The sequence below is a fragment of the Salmo trutta genome, chromosome 14, assembly GCF_901001165.1.
Source record: "Salmo trutta chromosome 14, fSalTru1.1, whole genome shotgun sequence".
Taxonomy (NCBI): domain Eukaryota; kingdom Metazoa; phylum Chordata; class Actinopteri; order Salmoniformes; family Salmonidae; genus Salmo; species Salmo trutta.
The window spans coordinates 54,927,266-54,948,569 of NC_042970.1; the positions used below are offsets into that span (position 1 = coordinate 54,927,266).

The window sequence follows — 21,304 nt, forward strand, 5'->3', positions numbered from 1 at the left end:
GGAGGATCCTTGGTTTTTCCATAAGGTTAATATGGTCATGGGAGAAATCATTGGTGGCAATACAATGGTGGCGGGAGACTTTAACCAGGTTCAAGATGGTATCCTTGACAAAACTACGTATTCTAAACCTGTACCAAGGGACAGAGCAGTGATACAACTTTTTAATGAGGGATTTGGGTCTGGTAGATATATGGAGACTTGCCAATCCTAGAGAGAAGGAATATACATTATATTCACATAACCATGAATCAAATTCCAGGATAGATTACTTCCTAATTTCCAAGAGTATGACTAAAGATGTCATAGCTAGTAAAATAGGGGTTATTGCTTTGACTGACCACGCAACAGTGGAATTATGTATAGCAGTTGAGGCTGATATGGCTAAGAAAATAATTAGATGGAGGATGAATACGTCCTTATTCCAAGACAAAACATTTAATCTTTCCCTCAATGAAGACCTCAAGTTTTGTTTTAAAACAAGCATTGGTACCACTGACAAATTGAGTACAGTATGGGAGTACTCTAAAGCTTATGTTTGGGGCAAAATAATAGCACACACCAGTAGAAAGAAAAGGGAAGGTAGAGAAAGAGTTGAAAAACCAGAGTCTCAAATTAAAGAGCTGGAAAAAGAGTTATCAAGAAAAATATTGAGTCACTGTTGAAACAAGTCTGTGATCTGAAGTTTCAATTACATGAAATCTATAACAAAAAGGCTGAATATGCAACGTTTCGGCTGAGGACAAACTTTGGCGAAATTGGTGAAAAAATAGGTAAATTATTGGCTAGACAATTGAAACGATGCCAGTTTTGTAATACCAGCTATCAAAAATGGAAGTGGGGAGGTAATGACCGGTACAAAATATATTAACAATTTGCTTTGTGACTTTTATTTGACTCGTTATAAGTCTGAAAGTAACTTAGACCCAACTAAAATGAATGGCTTTTTTTTCAAAGATAGAGCTTCCGGGGGTGTCCCCAGATCAAATAAAGGATTTGGATGCTCCTAAACTAGAATCTGAGATAAGAACAGCCATCACCTCAATGAAATCTGAAAATTCACCAGGATTAGACGGCTTCCCAGTTAAGTTTTATAAAAGGAATATCGACGTATTAGCTCCTATATTAACACAGGCGAAGCTCTGGAACTGGAACAGCTACCTGACACTTTTAACACTTTTAAGGCACTAATTTCATTAATTCTCAAGAAGGATAGAGACCCCCACTGGCCCTATCAGTTTAATTCGAGTTGATTGTAAGGTGCTCTCCAAAGTACTAGCCATGAGGCTGGAGAAGGTTTTACCTCATTATTCACACAGATCAGGTGGGATTTGTAAAAAGTAGAACCTCCACAGACAATCTTAGACGTTTGCTTCACCTCATGTGGCTGAGTCAAAAAGAGGATACTCAGGTAGCATCCCTTTCCCTAGATGTGGAGATTCGATAGAGTGGACAGGGGCTTTTTGACATACTGTTGAAGTCGGAAGTTTACATATATTTAGGTCAGAGTCATTAAAACTAGTTTTTCAACCACTCCACACATTTCTTGCTAACAAACTATAGTTTTGGCAAGTCGGTCAGGACATCTACTTTGTGCATGACATAGTAATTTTTCCAACAATTGTTTACAAACAGGTTATTTCACTTATAATTCACTGTATCACAATTCCACTGGGTCAAAAGTTTACATACATTAAGTTGACGGTGCCTTTAAACAGCTTAGAAAATTCCAGAAAATGTCATGGCTTTAGAAGCTTCTGACAGGCTAATAGACATCATTTTAGTCAATTGGAGGTGTACCTGTGGATGTATTTCAAGGCCTACCTTCAAACTCAGCGCCTCTTTGCTTGACATCATGGGAAAACCCAAAGAAATCAGCCAAGACCTCAGGAAAAAAATGGTGGACCTACACAAGTCTGGTTCATCCTTGGGAGCAATTTCCAAACGCCTGAAGGTACCACGTTCATCTGTACAAACAATAGTACGCAAGTATAAACACCATGGGACCACACAGCCGTCATACCGCTCAGGGAGGAGATGGCTTCTGTCTCCTAGAGATGAAGTTACTTTGGTGCGAAAAGTGCAAATCAATCCCAGAACAACAGCAAAGGACCTTGTGAAGATGCTGGAGGAAACAGGAACAAAAGTATCTATATCCACAGTAAAACAAGTCCTATATCGACATAACCTGAAAGGCCGTTCAACAAGGAAGAAGCCACTGCTCCAAAACCGCCATAAAAAAGCCAGACTACAGTTTGCACATGGGGACAGAGATCGTACTTTTTGGAGAAATGTCCTCTGGTCTGATGAAACAAAAAGTCCATAATGACCATTGTTATGTTTGAAGGAAAAAGGGGGAGGCTTGCAAGCCGAAGAACACCATCCCTACCGTGAAGCACGGGGGAGGCAGCATCATGTTGTGGGGTGCTTTGCTGCAGGAGGGACTGGTGCACTTCACAAAATAGATGCCATCATGAGAAAGGAAAACTGGATATATTGAAGCAACATCTCAAGACATCAGTCAGGAAGTTAAAGCTTGGTCGCAAATGTGTCATCCAAATGGACAATGACCCCAAGCATACTTCCAAAGTTGTGGCAAAATGGCTTAAGGACAACAAAGTCAATGTATTGGAGTGGCCATCACCTCAATTCTATAGAAAATTTGTGGGCAGAACTGAAAAAGCGTGTGCGAGCAAGGAGGCCTAAAAACCTGACTTCAGTTACACCAGCTCTATCAGGAGGAATGGGCCAAAATTCACCCAACTTATTGTGGGAAGCTTGTGGAAGGCTACCCAAAATGTGTGGCCCAAGTTAAACAATTTAAAGGCAATGCTACCAAATACTAATTGAGTGTATGTAAACTTCTAACCCACTGGGAATGTGACGAAATAAATAAAAGCGGAAATACATCATTCTCTCTACTATTATTCTGACATGTCACATTCTTAAAATAAAGTGGTGATCCTAACTGACCTAAGACAGGGAATTTTTACTGGGATTAAATGTCAGAAATTGTGGAAACTGAGTTTAAATGTATTTGGATCAGGTGTATGTAAACTTCCGACTTCAACTGAATACCCTTGAGAAGTTTGGCGCTGGATTTATCAAGTGGGTTAAGGTATTATACTCCAATCCAAGAGCAGCAGTCCTCAGAAATGGTATGATCTTTATTTTTTAATCTGTCGAGGGGAACCTATCAGGGTAGTCCTCTCTCACCTCTCCTTTTTACTCTATTTTTGGAGCCCTTGGCAGCAGTAATCAGAGCTGATTCATGAATCAAAGGAGTGATTGGAGGTGCCAGAGAACATAAGCTGTTTTTATATGCTGACGACATATTGTTACTTATTAGGGAACCGGCCACATCAATCTCTTTGGCTTTGACCACAATTGACATGTTCTCACAGATATCTTGTTATAAGATTAATAGTCAGAAGTCAGAAACTGTGCCTGTATCCAAATTCTGTCCTCCTGTTGCAATTACTTCATTACAGTTCAAATGGATACCATCAGGGATGAAATACCTGGGTATATAAATTTAGCAACGAACTACTGAATATCATGCAGATTAATATGATGCCGCGACAAAAAAATAAGAATCTTTATAAATGGGGTTGCTTAATCTTACTTTATGGGGTAAAATAAATACTGTTAAAATTGTTGTGTCCCCAACGTTTTATTATGTGTCCATGATGCTCCCTGTGACCATTTCTCCCTTACTATTTAAGCAGTATAATCAAATGATTAAGGATTATCTTTGGGGTGGGAAAAATCCCAGAATAAATGTGAACAAGTTATATGTTCCAAGGGATGAAGGACTAGCATTACCCAATGTACAACATATCATTTGAAGTAGCCAAATTGGCCAGACACTGGGACAATTATGATTTCCATTTGGGATGGACTCAGATTGAGAGGTCTATCACAGGCCCGTTTAAGCCTATTGAGGCCTTATCACCCCAAAAAATTCAGAGACAGCCAACTGAAGAGGATAACCCAATCCTACAATATTCCTGAGAGGTATGGGTTAAGATTCAAAAGATGTTTGGAATTTCCCAGTTTAAACAAAAATATTCCTCCATATGGCACAACCCATCGGTTTGCATAGGAAAACATTCATTTATCTGAGAGGTATGGCTTAGACAAGGCCTGCATGCACTAGGGGATCTATATGCGAAAGGAGTGCTTATGTCTTATCAGGACCTGAAGGGAACATTTAATTTGCCAGATAAGGGAGATTTCTGGAAATACTTACAACTAAGGAGCTGCATGGGGTCTCTTATGAGTATCACCCTCCAGAGAGATTAAAACTTGTTAGAACAATATTTAATGTTGTTAGGAATATCACACTCCGTTTCAGTGTTTTATTAAAGAGTCTCATATGCACAATATGGAAACTGAGAATTTAAGGTTGATTTGGCAGAGGGATCTGAATTGTGACATTGAGGAAGATGCATGGAAACATTTTGTTTCCAATGTAGAGTGGTGTACCAGGGATACAAGGGGGAAATTTACACATAAGATTGTTCATAGATACTACTGTACCCCAGTTAGATTACTTAAAATGGGTTTATTGCAAAATAACTTATGCTGGAAATGCAAGGGTGAAGTAAGTACCTTTCTTCATGCTATATGGGAATGTCCCATGGTGCTCCATTTTTGGAAGTAGGTTCTTAAAAAGCTTGAAGAATGGGTGGGACAGGTAATCCCAGAGTCCCCACAGGTGTGCTTATTAGGGGATATCTATTTTACCACCAGGTATTAGCAAAGAAGAGTTTGGTCTTGCCTCAGTGGGTTTTCTTACTGCGGCTAGACTCATACTACGTAACTGGAAGAACGCAGATAGTCCAAAATAAAGAGATTGGCTCAAACTCATGGTGGAGACTGCATCTTAGGAATCAATGATAGCAAAATTACAGGAGAGGAAAGGGAAATTTAGTAAGATATGGGAACACTTTTAGAATTATATAAGGGACGTGCGGGTGAGAAGCTAGGGCATAAATTAGAACAAATATATATGTAATGGGTGTTTTCTTTGGCATTTAAAAAAATATATAGTTATTTTTTTTATTTGCTGTTTAATTTTCCAACCACTGATATTTGGTTGAAAGGTGCTGTCTTGTTTACTGTCTTGTTGAGTGTTATGTTTTTGTTGTTATTAGTGTTATGTCATGTTGATAAATGAATAAAAAACTTTATTGACTTTATTGACTTTATTGAATCTGTTGTTCTGCCCCTGAGCAAGGCAGTTACCCACTGTTCCCCGGCTGCCAATGGCGTGGATGTTGATTAAGGCAGCCCCCCGCACCTCTCTGATTCAGAGAGGTGACGTGATAATCTGTACGTGACGTGATAATCTGTGAGGTGATATCCTGTGTGATTTGTGATTTGTCAAAAATGGTAAGTCATGTGGTCCGGTTCTTGTATACACTGTAACAAGCACATCGAAGATTTGTTATATTTGTCAAACATAAACAAACATGGCTGCTATCATAAAGGATTTAGCCGCTGTTAGATTATCTGACAAGTATCTCTTTTCTAAACAATATTACATTTCTCTGATGTGCCCACCAGAGAAGTGGTGCATTGTAAACAAGTCTAACTTATGTTTTGTTTTCTGTCAGCGCAACCTGTAATTTAAACTGGTTTATGGAATGAGTTTGGCTGTGAATGTGTTCCATGTAATGCTTGGATGATGAAGTTTATCATTTACAATAAAAGGTGAAATTGAGGAATAAAGTTGTGAAGTCCTTTATTTTCCATCAGTACAAAACATTGTTTAGTCGATGCTTTTCAGACAACAATGCTATTTAGACGCATCATATGTAGACACCCTGTTGCTACTGTTCTAATCACATATTCGCTATGGTATGCAGGGACCACTCAACAACGATCACAAAAATGTGTGATTGAACGCGACAGAAGGCTAGATGATGATCTTGGGTCAGTTTAGCATTTTCTCTACTAATGATTAAGATTGGGATGGGGAGGGGAAGCTGATTCTAGATCTGTCTAGCCATAAAAGGGCAACATAAATGCCTGACAACCTTAATGTTTTTGCAGCCCTACCATCTCCACCAGAGGGAGGTGTTTAGCCATGCTACGCCTCTCTCTGCCTCTCCCTCCACTGGAATGCAGCTAAAGCTAGCATCAATGGCCTGATCCCTGGCTGTCACTCTCTCTGGCTCCTGTGGACACAATCCTGATTGTGCTCTCTGGGCACACCCACCGTGTGGGGATTAAGGATGAGGCTGTGAGGTGTACGCTGGGGCCTCACTCCACACTGAAAGCCTGTTAACTTGACTGTGACGTGAACGAGCTGTGTGTTTGAGTGTGAGTGTCTGTTTGCGAGAGAGAGTAGATGTGAGCCTACAGTCTATATGTTGCAGATTGTGTGTGCGTGTGTTTTTTAGTAGGTGTGTGTGTGTGTGTGTGTGTGTGTGTGTGTGTATATGAGTAGGTGCGTGTTTGTTTGTGTGTGTGTGCATCAGGTTGTGTGTATCTTTGAAAGTCTTTGTTTATGTGTCTGTGCATGTGTGTGTTGGCATGTCCGAGTATTTCGGTCTGCCGGGACCAGGGTCTTTGAAAGCAGAGTTGGCACGAGTCAATGACCACTTTAAGCCCTCTCTGATTCCCCCTGTGAGCCTACCCAGCTAGCACATTTCATTCCTTGGAAGTTGTGGGAACGTACATTTTTGTTTTTTATGGGACGTTTTGTTAACTAATGTGTTTTTAAATAACATTCTCTGAACCTACTAATGTTTTTTTATGGAAAGTTTTCTTAAAGTTCTCATAACAATTTGAGAACATGACTTTAAATAGAACCATGAGGAAACCTGTAGGAAACGTTATGCTGAAGTACATTCTCAATGTCAAACCAGTTGGAGAATGTTCCTAGAACATTACCAACATTTAAATTAAATGTAACCATGTTTGAACTTTTAGGAAATGTTTTGTTAAAGTATAGTAAAGTTTTTTTGTCATTAAATGAGCTGAGAACTATCCTGCATCATTCCCAGAAAGTTGTATTCAAAATAACCATAGGACAACAACGCTCTCACCAAGTTCTAAGAAACATATGGTTCTCAGAACGTTATATGGTAGCTGGGTATGGGCACCTGCAGCGTCAACACCTGGCCCCGGCCTGCCCCTCATCTATCTGCATGAAGGGCAGCAAAGGCCCTGTTGCCGGGGTACATTACCGGTGGTTACAGCGGCCCATGCCACAGCTGATTAACCTAGATATCATTTTTGAGCACTAAGTTGAAATGAAAACCGAGGTTTCCAGCTGCTAGTTAATAAGCGCTATCCTGAGCGTTATGTGATACAGAGGTGATATGTGTAAAGCTGTGTAGCCTGTATAAGTGGACTAGTCAAGCAATTTACTGCAGTGGCTAGCAACAGTATGACTGCTTCCCAAATGGCACCCTATTCCCTATATAGGATTATGCCCATTGGACTCTGGTCAAAAGTAGTGCACCATGAGAGATGATGTGTAGCTAAGAAGAGTGATATGTAATCTGATATCTATTTGATAACAATCTCTTCAGGCCCAATTCGGAGTCAAGTGCACACATCTCTTTTCCGTAAATCAGTCATTGGGAGGAAAAAAATGTATATAAATAAATGTATAAATATTCATGACAAATCAAAATACTGCCCAATGTGACTTTTCTGGTCTTTTCCTCCACTTACATTTAGTTCCGTGAAACTGTCCAGCTGGTGCTCTGTGTAATGGGGGATGAAGCTTTACCAGACAACCAGTAGCAGGGTGTTAAATGATTACCAGTGCAGTGCAGTCTGCGCTGGTATTCCTCACCACACAGTCAGGAGGTTAATCTCCATGTTCCATTGAGATCAATACCCTGATAACAAGCACCACTCTTCAAAGGCCTGATAAGGACTACAGGGAGTGGTTTATATACCCACTGCTCTTAGCCGGGGCCCAGAAGCTCACTCTGCTCTCTCATTCCCAGAGGTAGTTGATGCAAGACAAAAATAAACAGGGCCGACCTGTAGCCAATGCTGCTGGATTATACATGGGGTACATACTAAAATGGACATTAAATTTAACCATGTTTTAACCTTTAGGAAACTTTCTTTTGAAGTAATGAAATTCCAAGCTCTCTATTAAGAGTTACCATGTGCTGAGAACAGTGCTTAAATTGAGCTGGATCCTGCTGGAACAGGATCTGGGACCTGTCCGTTTTGGACTGTTTCATTCTGGAACATATTTGGCCTGATTACTTTTGCAAAGTAAAATTATAATAAAAGCAATCAAAGTTCCTCTGAGTTGCATTTTCGTTAGTTCTTCTGACCCCAAGAAAAAAACAAAATGTGAAAAAGTTGATTTTCAGCCTGGGCCTGATATTCTAAGAGTTGATTTGGGTAGGGTCGACCCGGGCTTATGGTTTGCGCAACATTGTAACCTATGTTTGAGACCAATGCGTGGCCGTGGCTGTGTGAGAAGCGAGTCTGTATCACTCACAGAACTAGAATGAGATTCACTTTCTATGATCTCTCTCTCTGATTGACATGAGTCCGCAACTTTCATCGCTCAAACGTTGCACTTCATTATTTATTTCCTTATAGAAATCATAGCCGCTCGATTGGTTATGGTGGAGCTTCCGCACCCCTGATTTATTGAAATAAATTTGCCAAAGTTAGACCTACTGTTAAAAAATAAATGAAATAATTTCGAATAGCCTACTACACCATGACAAAGCCTATAATTTAATCACAGACGATCAATAGCTTCTTTAAAAAATAGCCTAGCTGTGGAGTGTAGCCCAATAACAAGGCATAGACTACAGTCGGGAACACAGGTAAAATCTGTCAGTGAACAAACAGCATGCAGACAAAACAGACCTTTCGCAATATTTCAAATACAATCGTGGAAAAACACAGGTTGGAAAGCAAATGGCTCCTTCTGAAAAGAGAAGACCCCAATCTGTCTGCTGTAGGCTACTGAAATATTTCAGCAACTTCTAAATATTGTTTTACAAAGTAAAACAAGAAAGAGAGAGGCTTTCAGAACGAGTGCATGGGCCATCACCAGCAAGTGAGCTACACATCATTGGGTGAGTCAGTGAAACTGGAAAGTATTTTTATGACTATAATTTCCTCCTCATATTGTAGCCTACATGTCTCCACACACCTAGGCTATTGATGGATTCAAGACAAGGTTCATTTTGATCATTTGTGCGGTATTAAGGTGCTTTCAAGATAACTGGGAACTCGGAAAAAACTAGGTCGATTCATGACGTCAGTTAACTTCAGGTCGGAAAGCTGGAGCTCTGGAAAGAGGCCCGAGTTCCCAACTTGGAATTCCGAGTTGACTGACCGTTCAAAACAAATTTTCCCAGGTGGAGCTAGTTTTTTCCGAGTTCCCAGTTGTCTTGAACGCACTGAAGTTGGAGATTTCCCAGTTCCGAATTCCCAGTTGTTTCGAATGCGGCATAAAAATGTTTTATGGCAAATTTTAAATTAGGTAGAATTGCATGAAATGCCTTTATAAAAGGCCCACATTTTCCCAGATCCTAGGCCACAAAATAATATTCACCGTGTGTGCAAGTTCTGTAAGTGCCTCTACTCTACTGCTCTATGCTACTACGCAAATGAGATGATATGCATGCAATGATTTTTTATAAAGGTGATTTTTTTCTTCATGCGTTCCAGTACCTCAGAGCTCCCCAGGTCACCCCCCCCTCTCGCGCTCACTTTCTGTTCCGGCACCTCCCGATTTACAAATGAAGCACTGGCTGAGAATGTTCCTAAGCCAAGCAACTATCCTGCACCATTCCCAGAAAGTTGTGGGAAGGTTGTATGCAAACATAACCATAGGTCAACCACACTCTCACCAAACTCTAAGAAACATATGGTTCTTAGAACGTTATGTTCTAGCTGGGTAGTATTCACTTTTCAGACGAATGAGAGAAGAACCCAAACAGGACTCACCCAAAGTCTGTCCCGCCAGCATTCGTCCGTTTTCCCCAATAACAGCCCCACTGGCATGCCTCTCGCTGGCGTACTGGACAAAGGCGTAGCCCTTGTGCACAGAGCAGCCCAGCATGCGGCCATATTTCGAGAAGATGGTCTCCACATCCATCTTCTTCACCACCGCTGTGTTGAGGTTACCGATGAACACGCGTGAGTTGATGGACTTGGGGTCGTTCTTGTTTGTGACGTTGCTGGTCTGAACCTTCAGAGACATCTTGGTTAGGAACCTCAAAATATCTGCGATGAGGGGGGAAAAGGATGATAAACAAAAATTGTAAATTCCTTTTCTTTGGTGGTAAGTTGCTCTTCAACTTTTTTTGTTTTGTTTTGGAAGTCAATGAATTATACTGTAAGTCCCCTGGTGGATGTGTTGCTGTGGTAGATATTCTACTTGCTGCTAGGACAAAACTGTGTTGGTTTAATGAGGTGCTATGAGTTAATAGAGAAACACTAGACAAGATATGCAGAATTCCTTTCAACAATCGATAATGATGGACAAAAGAAAACATAATAACATCATGTTGCCATCACTTTGCAGACTTCTGTCACTTCCCATTGCAACTAAATGCATGCTCTTCAACCGATCGCTGCCCGCACCTGCCCCCACCGCCCGCCCAGCATCACTACTCTGGATGGTTCTGACTTAGAATATGTGGACAACTACAACAAATACCTAGGTGTCTGGTTAGACTGTAAACTCTCCTTGCAGACTCACATTAAGCATCTTCAATCCAAAATTAAATCTGGAATCGGCTTCCTATTTCGCAACAACGCATCCTTCACTCATGCTGCCAAACATACTTTCGTAAAACTGACTATCCTGCCGATCCTTTACTTCGGCGATGTTATTTACAATATAGCCTCCAACACTCTACTCGCAAATTGGATGCAGTCTATCACAGTGCCATCCGTTTTGTCACCAAAGCTCCATATACTACCCACCACTGCGACCTGTATGCTCTCGTTGGCTGGCCCTCGCTTCATATTCGTCACCAAACCCACTGGCTCCAGGTCATCTATAAGTCTTTGCTAGGTAAAGCTCCACCTTATCTCAGCTCACTGGTCACCATAGCAGCACCCACCCGTAGCACGCTCTCTAGCAGGTATATTTCACTGGTCACCCTCAAAGCCAATTCCTCTTTTGGCCGCCTTTCCTTCCAGTTCTCTGCTGCCAATGACTGGAACGAATTGCAAAAATCATTGAAGCTGGAGACCCATATCTCCCTCACTAACTTTAAGCTCCAGCTGTCAGAGCAGCTCACAGATCACTGCACCTGTACATAGCCCATCTGTAAATAGCCCATCCAACTACCTCATCCCCATACTGTTATTTTTTTTTGCTTCTTTGCACCCAAGTATCTCTACTTGCACATTCATCTTCTACACATCTATCACTCCAGTGTTTAATTGCTAAATTGTAATTATTTCACCACTATGGCCTATTTATTGCCTTACCTTCCTTATCTTACCTCATTTGCACACACTGTATATAGACTTTTTTCTATATTGTGTTATTGACTGTATGTCTGTTTATTCCATGTGTAACTCTGGGTTGTTGTTTGTGTCACACTGCTTTGTTTTATCTTGGCCAGGTCGCAGTTGTAAATGAGAACTTGTTCTCAACTAGCCTACCTGGTTAAATAAAGGTGAAATAAAAAATGTAAAAAATAAAATTGGCCACACACTGTTTGAATCAACGTTGTTTCCATGTCATTTCAATGAAATTATGTTGAACAAACGTGTAATAGACGTTAAATTGACATCTGTGCACAGTGGGTTTGCAGACACAGTTATTTGAAAACGAAGTTCCAAGAGTCACCCAGTACTGTCAGTTTTACTGTTAATTTAGGTAAGGTGTGAATTATGGGGGAGCCAGGGGGGACTCAGAACCCTGAATGAGACATTACCTCCCCTAAATACAACAAAAGTCAAACTTTGGGGGGGTCTCTAAATAATGCTAATTTAACCATTCTCCTATTTATTTTAAATGTAGTGGTAAATATGTTTACCGTGGTAAATATGAAAATAAAAGCTCCAAATGAAACTAACACCCCCACCTCTCCATCATGGTTTAAACCATTTTTTTCTATGTGGCGGCGCTGTCCACTAAGTAGTGCTGAATTTCGGCTTCAACTGAGCTCCTTCAAGCATAGATTTTCCTTTGTACTTCCTTATTTTCGCCATTTGTTTTACATGCTCCCATGATAAAAAAAATTGCCCTAATTCCAATACATTAGATTTATCTGTTCATTTATCATTGTTTGCTTTTGTCAGTCAGCTGTTTGGAGTGCTCATAGATTTTCTGTTGTTGTTGGTGCACGCGAGTAGGCTACTGGTGTTTTCCGTGCAATCCGTGGCCAGAAGTAGTAGACCGTTTATTTAGCTTTATTATTTTCTAGCAATATTTGTTTTCTTTCCTGGATCAGGTGATGATGGTCAACAATATCACGAGACAACTAGCCTACAGCTAGACACCACTGTGCATCCAATCCATCCAACAAGTAGGCTATACTTTAATGACAGTACGGTGCATTCAGGAAACTATTCAGACCCCTTTCCTTTTTCCAAATGTTGTTACGTTATAGCCTTGTTCTAAAATGGATTAAATAAGTATCATTCTACACACAATACTCCATAATGACAAAGTAAAAACAGGTTATTAGAAATACCTTATTTACATAAGTATTCAGACTCTTTGCTATGAGACTCAAAATTGAGCTCAGGTGCATCCTGTTTCCATTGATTATCCTTGATGTTTCTACAACTTGATTGGAGTCCGCCTGTGGTAAATTCATTTGATTGGACATGATTTCTAAAGGCACACACCTGTCTATATAAGGTCCCACAGTTAACAGTGCATGTCAGAGAAAAACCAAGCCATGAGATTGAAGGAATTATCCGTAGAGCTCCGAGACAGGATTGTGTTGAGGCACAGATCTGGGGAAGGGCACCAAAACATGTCTGCAGCACTGAAGGTCCCCAAGGACACAGTGGCCTCCATCATTCTTAAATGGAAGAAGTTTGGAAACACTACGACTCTTCCTAGAGCTGGCCGCCCGGCCAAACTGAGCAATCGGGGGAGAAGATCCTTGGTCAGGGAGGTGACCAAGGACCCGATGGTCACTCTTAGAGAGCTCCAGAGTTCCTCTGTGGAGATGGGAGAACTTTCCAGAAGGACAGCCATCTCTGCAGCACTCCACCAAGCAGGCCTTTATGGTAGGTTTACCTTCCAACAGGACAACGGCCATAAGCACACAGCCAAGACAACTCAGGAGTGGCTTTGGGACAAGTCTCTGAATGTCCTTAAGTGGACCAGCCAGATTGAACATCTCTGGAGAGAACTGAAAATAGCTGTGCAGCGACGATCCCCATCCAACCTAACAGAGCTTGAAAGGATTTGCAGAGAACAATCGCTGCCAAAGGTGCTTCAACAAAGTACTGAGTAAAGGGTCTGGATACTTATGTAAATGTGATATTTCAGATTAGGATTTTTTATACATTTACAAAAATTTCTACAAACCTGTTTTTTCTTTGTCATTATGGGGTATTGTGTGTCGAATGATAAGGGGTGAAAAAAAACGATGTAATTCATTTTAGAATAAGGCTGTAAGGTAACAAAATGTGGAAAAAGTCAAGTGGTCCGAATGCACTGTAGGTGACTCTTTCAGCTAGAAGAGGTTAACGCTCAGTTAGAAGCATTCAATTTTGCAATGACATAGGTTTACATTATTTTGGATTTCTGTGCCCATAAAAACTGTTTTCATGGCGAAACGTAATGAAATATTACGTAGGCGTAGTTACAGTGCATTTTCCAAGATCTCCAAGATCCATGATTCGTAATGGGTTTAGTTCAATGTTGTAATTAAATTGCTAAACGCTTAATAATGACAAATAACACTGTCATAAATGTCATTCATGTAATGAAGGAAAGGTATTGTTTTATGTCACTCGATCTGTGAAGACTCCAAGCATTAACTCATGAATTATAGACAACTCATGAACCAATGTGTAAAACATGTTTTGATTCAACTCATGTATTATATTGAATGTAGGCTACCTTTTCTGCATGTGTTCATGTGTGTAAAATGCCTCGGCTGAGAGGGTAGGCTACCGGCAGTGGTGTAGGCCTAGTGGAGGGTAAACACAAGTAAATGCTGTTTAACCAGCTTTGGTTGTCCTTCTGGAAGGTTCTCCCATCTCCACAGAAGAACTCTAGAGTTCTGTCAGAGTGACCATCGGGTTCTTGGTCACCTCCCTGACCAATGCCCTTCTCCCCCGATTGCTCAGTTTATATACTGTAGACAGGTTTGTGCCTTTCAAAATCATGTCCAATCAATTGAATTTACTACAGGTGGACTCCAATCAATTTGTAGAAACATGTCAAGGATGATCAATAGAAACAGGGTGCACCTGAGGTCAATTTCGAGTCTCATAGCAAAGGGTCTGAATACTTATGTAAATAAGCTATCTTTTTTAGTTTTTTTTATACATTTGAAAAATGTAATAAAACCTGTTTTTGCTTTGTCATTATGGGGTATTGTGTGTAGACTGCAGAGGATTTGTATTTTTTTAATCCATTTTAGAATAAGGCTGTAACATAACAAAATGTGGAAAAGGTCAAGGGGTCTGAATACTTTCCGAATGCACTGTATATGCATACTATTTGCTCTTAGAAGCAATGTGGGAACAAGATCTGAGGCTCATATTCCTTTCAAAGTCGTACCCAGTGATGTATATATACCCTGGATTGCGGCTGCTATGTATTTTCCAATGAGAGGCTTTGAAGCCACCAGTCGGCCATATTGGCACTCCCCTTAAGGAGCAGTCCTCCATAAAAATGAATGGAATTCTACAGTATTTCAATTAAAATTGTATTTAAGTATTTCTTAAATACTTAAAAAAAATATATATATACTTTACGTAAAAATGTTTTTATATATTTTTTCATGTTTTATTTGTATTTTTAGCTCACATGACATAATTTAAAAGTATGCATTAAGTTATCTGCAATAGAATAAACATGGCAAAAACAAATGTAGACATTAATAAATGCATTTATAAAGCTTCCAAAATATATTTTTTACAACGGTGGGGGAGTACCAATATGGAGGCGCGGTGGCTTCAAAACAGCCCCCCTGTATGGCATCTAGTGTATATATAAATCATTGTTCATACCCTTAGATGACATTAAAGCAGGTTAGTGCAAAGCACCATATATCCCAAAGTGTGTCTTGGCACCTGAGGAAAACAGATATAAGTCACCCCAGAAGGTACATGTCCTTCCCGAGATAACAGCGAAGGGCTTAATAAATGTGTAATAGCACACTCTTTTTTTTCTCTCTTCCGCAATAGAGCTAAGGTGGTGGGGCTGGTAGATCCTAATTCCCTGTCAGAATGTGATGTCTTGCTTATTACCGGCCTCTCCGCTATCATTTGCACAATAATTAGCAAGCTCTAGCAGCAGCGGCACAGGCATGAAGGTCACAGTCCATCATATTCTGTTGTGAAACCGCCAGCAGAACAACAGAGGTGAGGGTGTATTGATTGTTTTCTTCCTTTGAGTTATTGGGTCTCTCTTCTGCCAATAGGAAGTGCTGACAGCCATTGCCACCGTTGTCAGGCCAGCAGGAAATATATTGCTAATACCTGCAGCCATTTACACTATGGCCCAGCCCAGCACCCCTGTACTTTTAATATGTTTTCATGTCTATTGAACAGTGGCGTTGACTGTGTAAAAGGTCATACCAAGGGAGATAAACAACATTACACACTGTTGAGAAATACAACATTAATCTTTTGACTGTCCTTGGACACTTGTCCTTGGACAGTTGTAGCACTGAATATTTTATTTTGTCTAGAAAACAAATCAGCAATGTTTGCAATGTCGCTGACATGGGGATTAATCTAGTATTGTTTGCTGTTCTTTTCAAAACACTCAAGTAAATTCCAGTAGGAGATCTAAAAATGCTTTTTTTATTCTCGTTTCATCTTTGTTTTCCTACACATTCTGTTCAAATTATGTCTGCCATTATCCACATATAAATCAACAGGCATTCCATTCCAAATCCCAGCTTTTCCAACACACAACACTCACACCAGCACTGGGCGAACTTTCTGCACAAGTTTGCACCGTGCTCCAAAAACATTAATTAGATGCACGTTTCCCAACCACCAATACATTTCTAATGTTGCCTGGGAAGAGGGACCTTTCCGCAGACACAGTGCCGTGGCCGGGGGCTGCAGCTGGGCAACTTGATAAACCATTAGCATAGCTGCGACCATGTTCAATGGATCACCAGACTGATGCATAATTGAGTGCAAGTATGAAGGGCCCTTCAGCTAGCCCAGGGGCCATGCTGCCTCACTGCATTTCCTCCCCCTACAACAGCTGAAAAACCGCTGCCACTGATTTCCTTCACTTTCCTCGCCTGCCCTCCCTTGCTGGCAGAATTAATTTCCATCACAATCTCTGATATTCGCAGCAAGTTGGTCCCTGCAGCCATTTTCCTGTTTCTCTCTCTTCTGCTTATCTGTGTTCATCCAGCTTTAATGGTGTGTGGCCTTTACTAGCACAGGAAGAAGGGGTGGTGTGTGTGCTCTGTGTCAGGCAGTAGGGGTGGTAGTGTGGTGTGCGTCAGGCAGTAGGGGTGGTAGTGTGGTTTGTGTCAGGCAGTAGGGTAGGTAGTGTGGTTTGTGTCAGGCAGTAGGGGAGGTGTGTGTCAGGCAGTCGGGGTGGTGTGTGTGGTGTGTGTCAGGCAGTTGGGGTGGTGTGTGTGGTGGTGTGAGGTGGGCAGTAGGAGTAGCGGCCACACACAGACCTGTGTGCTAGAGGAGGCCTGCTAGTGCAACCCACAAAAACCCCGGTAACCCACTCAACATCTGCAGGGGCATTGCAGGCATGCACTTTAGATAGGCCAGGGTCTCTACCTGTGGTTCAACCCACTCCACACAGGAATAGCCAGCAAGACGTGTTAGCGCAGGTCATTTCACCCTTCATGTTATAAGAGGCATCTATTTTCAAATTACATTTTCAAATGAACATACAGTGAGCTCCAAAAGTATTGGGACAGTGACATGTTTGTTGTTGATTTTGCACCGTACACCAGAACATTACATTTTAGGGTATTTTCATCCATATTGGGTGAACCGTTTAGAAATTACAGCACATTTAGGTGACCAAAGGAAGGGGGACAAATTCACTTGTACAGTATGTGTATTAAAGTAGTAAAAAGTTAAGTATTTGATACCATATTCACAGCACGCAATGACTACATCAAGCTTGTGATTCTACAAATTTGTTGGAGGCATTTGGTGTTTGTTTTGGTTGTGTTTCAGATAATTTTGTGCCCAATAGAAATGAATGGTAAATAATGTATTGTGTCATTTTGGAGTCACTTTTACTCTAAATAAGGATAGAATATGTTTCTAAACACTTCTACATTAAAGTGGATGTTACCATGATTATGATAATCCTGAATGAATCATGAATTTTAATGAGTGAGAAAGTTAGAGGCATAAATATCATATCCCCCCAAAATGCTAACCTTGAGCGTCTAACTTTCTCACTCATCATTATTCCAAAGTGCTGGTGTGACGCTCGTCGTAGAAAGTAGACCAAGGTGCAGCGTGTCGAGTGCTCATGATGAATACTTTATTTTAACTTAGAACACTATCCAAACCATACAAACAACGGCAAAACGAACATCACGTTCTGCAGGCTACTAAGCTATGCAAAAACATGATCCCACAAACTCAGGTGGGAAAAAAAACTACTTGAGTATGATCTCCAATTAGAGACAACGAGGAGCAGCTGCCTCTAATTGGAGATCATCCCAAAAAACATCAACTTAGAAATAGAAAACTAGAACCTAAACATAGAAATACACAACATAGAAAAACCCCCTGTCACGCCCTGACCACTCTACCATAGAAAATAACAGCTTACCATGGTCAGGACGTGACAGCTGGAGTACAGAGCCAAAACAACAAAAAATGTGTCACTGTCCTAAAACTTTTGGAGCTCACTGTAGGTGTGTTAAGAGGTCACCTTGTGAAATGGGTCAATACTTATCAATTCAAGCAATCACCAACAAGGGTTTGTTACCCAGGATATGTTCTGGGTAGCCTCTGAGAATAATATCGACAAATTCACGAATATGGTGACTGAGTTGTACAGGAGATGTTGTACCCACTGTGACTATTAAACCTACTCAAACCAGAAACCGTGGATAGATGGCAGCATTCGCACAAAATGCCAGGCAATCAAACAGGCAAACAGTACAGAGAATGTGGAGTTGCAATTCAATGGCTCAGAAATGAGATGTATCTGGCAGGGTCTACAGACAATCACGGACTACAAAGGGAAAACCAGCCACGTCGCGAACACCGACGTCTTGCTTCCGGACAAGCTAAACACCTTCTTTGCCTGCTTTGAGGATAACACACTGCCACCGACGCGGCCCGCTACCAAGGACTATGGGTTCTCCTTCTCTATGGCCGACCGTGAGTCAGACATTTAAGCGTGTTAGCCCTCGCAAGGCTCCTGGCCCTTGACCCACATCAATTTGCTTACCGACCCAATAGATCCACAGATGGTGTAATTGCCATCGCACTGCACACTGCCCTAACCCATCTGGACAAGAGGAATACCTATGTAAGAATGCTCTTCATTGACTGAGTATAGCTCAGTATTCAACACCATTGTACCCTCCATGCTCATCATTAAGCTTGGGGCCCTGGGTCTGAACCCTGCCCTGTGCAACTGGATCCTGGACATCCTGACGGGCTGGCCCCAGGTGGTGAAGATAGGAAACAACACCTCCTTTTCGCTGATCCTCAACACAGGGGCCACACAAGGGTGCGTGCTCAGCCTCCTCCTGTACTCCCTGTTCACCCATGACTGTAATGGCCACGCACGCCTCCAACTCAATCATCAAGTTTGCAGACGACACAACAGTAGTAGGCCTGATTACCAACAGTCTACAGGGAAGAGGTGAGGTCCCTGGGAGTGTGGTGCCAGGAAAATAACCTCTCACTGAACATCAACAAATAAAGGAGCTGATCGTGGACTTCAGGAAACAGCAGAGTGAGCATGCCCCTATCCACATCGACGGAACCGCAGTGGAGAAGGTGGAAAGCTTCAAGTTCCTTGGCGTGAACATCACTGACGATCTGAAATGGTCCATCCACACATACAGTGTGGTGAAGAAGGCGCAATAGCGCCTCTTCAACCTCAGGAGCCTGAAGAAATTTGTCTTGGCCCCTAAAACCATCACAAATGTTTACAGATGCACAATTTAGAGCATCCTGTCGGGCTGTATCACCGACTGGTACGGCAACTGCACAGCCCGCAACCGCATGGCTCTCCAGAAGGGTTCTACCAGGACACCTACAGCACCCGATGTCACAGGAAGGCCAAAAAGATCATCAAGGACATCAACAAGCCGAGCCACAGCCTGTTCACCACGCTATTATCCAGAAGGCGAAGTCAGTACAAGTACATCAAAGCTACGACCGAGAGACTGAAAACAGCTTATATCTCAGCCCATCAGCCTGTTAAATCACTAGATGGCTACCACCCGGTTACTCAACCCTGCACCTTAGAGGCGGCTACCCTATGTACATAGACATGGATTCACTGGTCACTTTAATAATGTTTACATACTGCTTTACTCATTTCATATGTATATAATGTATTTTAGTCAATGCCATTCCGACATTGCTCATCCTAATATTTATATATGTTTTAATTCCATTAATTTACTTTTAGAGTTGTGTGTATTGTTAGATACTGCTGCACTTTTGGAGCTCCATCCGCAATAACATCTGCTAAATTTGTGTGACCAATAAAATGTGGTTTGATTTGTTTTGCTTTTGACCCTACTCATATTTCCTAGCCAATACTGTATATACACACACACTACGTTGACACTCCCACAGACATTCACATATACTACATATACACACACACAATTAGCTGCTGCTACACTGTTCTTAATTTTACTCTTATTAACTATCCTGATGCCTAGTGACTTTAACCTGCCTTCAGGTACATATCTACCTCAAATACCTTGTACCTCTGCAGATTGATGTGGTACTGGTACTCCCTGTATATAGCTCCATTCTTGTGTATTTTATTCCTTGTGTTACGATTTATTGGAAATGTTTTAACTCTGCATCGTTGGGAAGGTCTCATAAGCAAGTATTTCAAGGTAAAGTCTAAACCAGATGTATTCAGTACATTTGACAAATACAATTTAATTTGATTGATTTGATTTTGTATATAAGCATACAGAATATATGATTGTCTTGTCTATGGCTGTACCATATCCTATATTCCAACGGAACCTTAAGGTAGGCACAGATTTATCCCAAAGCCAGTACTGTATCTAGAATAGTGGCTCCCAAACTGTGGTGCGCGAGTTGTCGGCAGGACTTTAAATGGTTTTAAACTTACTCTTGAAAGTTGTAATAGTCGAATGCACAAGGTGCAATTTAGAAATTGGGTAGTGTATCATCAGTTCCTCTTGTCACGTTAGTCACACCTTAGAGAGCTATTTATAACTTGTCAGAAATGTCTAGATCAACTAGCTCATGTCAACAGTTTTTTTATTTAGGATTTTTAGACCATATATATTGTTGAATTTTTTTTGTCACTCAAATATCACATGAATACACATTAGACATGACAAAATGTATAGAATTGGAAGAAAAGTACCTTTAAAACAACATATTTTTATTTCTACCACATGACAAAGTGTGTAGAATTGCAGGAAATAAGATTGAAACCTGAAAAATTCTCTATTCCAACAAGAGGGGTGTGAACAGTTTGTGTCATGAACAGTGCTTGTGCCCGTAGAAATAGACTTGGCGCGTGCCAAGGGGGGCCCCGAGTGAAAACATTTGGGAACCCCTGATCTAGAACACTCTGTCATAAAGCATTAGTACCATTTCAATGGTAATTAATTCCTGAGAGGAATTAAAAAGGCTAATTAAAAAGAGCATAAAATTCAGGGTATGGATTACCCTTAGTCTGTGTTTAAGAAATGACAAAGTGAATTTCAAACTCTTTAATGCATCCTCATACTTGACAATGAGCTGCAGATACTGTAAAATGTCCTCCGCTTAACTACATAGGGTCTTTGTCTTGTACCTATCAAGCTGAAACATCACAGAGAAGAACTCTGATTCACTGAGAGAGATATTTAAGAGCCCTCAGCCGATGGATGTGCGAGGGGCCGAGCACCCAGCCTTGTGATGCCGCCTTCCCATTCATTATCACCCAGTTCTCCCAGCCGCCTCAATCATTTTG

General features: G+C 41.1%; 1 protein-coding gene across 3 annotated transcripts in view; it reads right to left on the reverse strand.

Moving 5' to 3' along the window:
- The window catches only part of raly (RALY heterogeneous nuclear ribonucleoprotein), a 154,628-nt gene that overhangs the window by 68,798 nt on the left and 64,526 nt on the right, over positions 1 to 21,304 (reverse strand). For all 3 annotated transcript variants that reach the window (XM_029776428.1, XM_029776427.1, XM_029776426.1), the window contains one exon: positions 9,952 to 10,230. In XM_029776428.1, coding sequence (XP_029632288.1) covers positions 9,952 to 10,207 — 256 coding nt within the window. In that variant the 5' untranslated portion in view covers positions 10,208 to 10,230. The remainder of the gene's footprint in view (positions 1 to 9,951; positions 10,231 to 21,304) is intronic.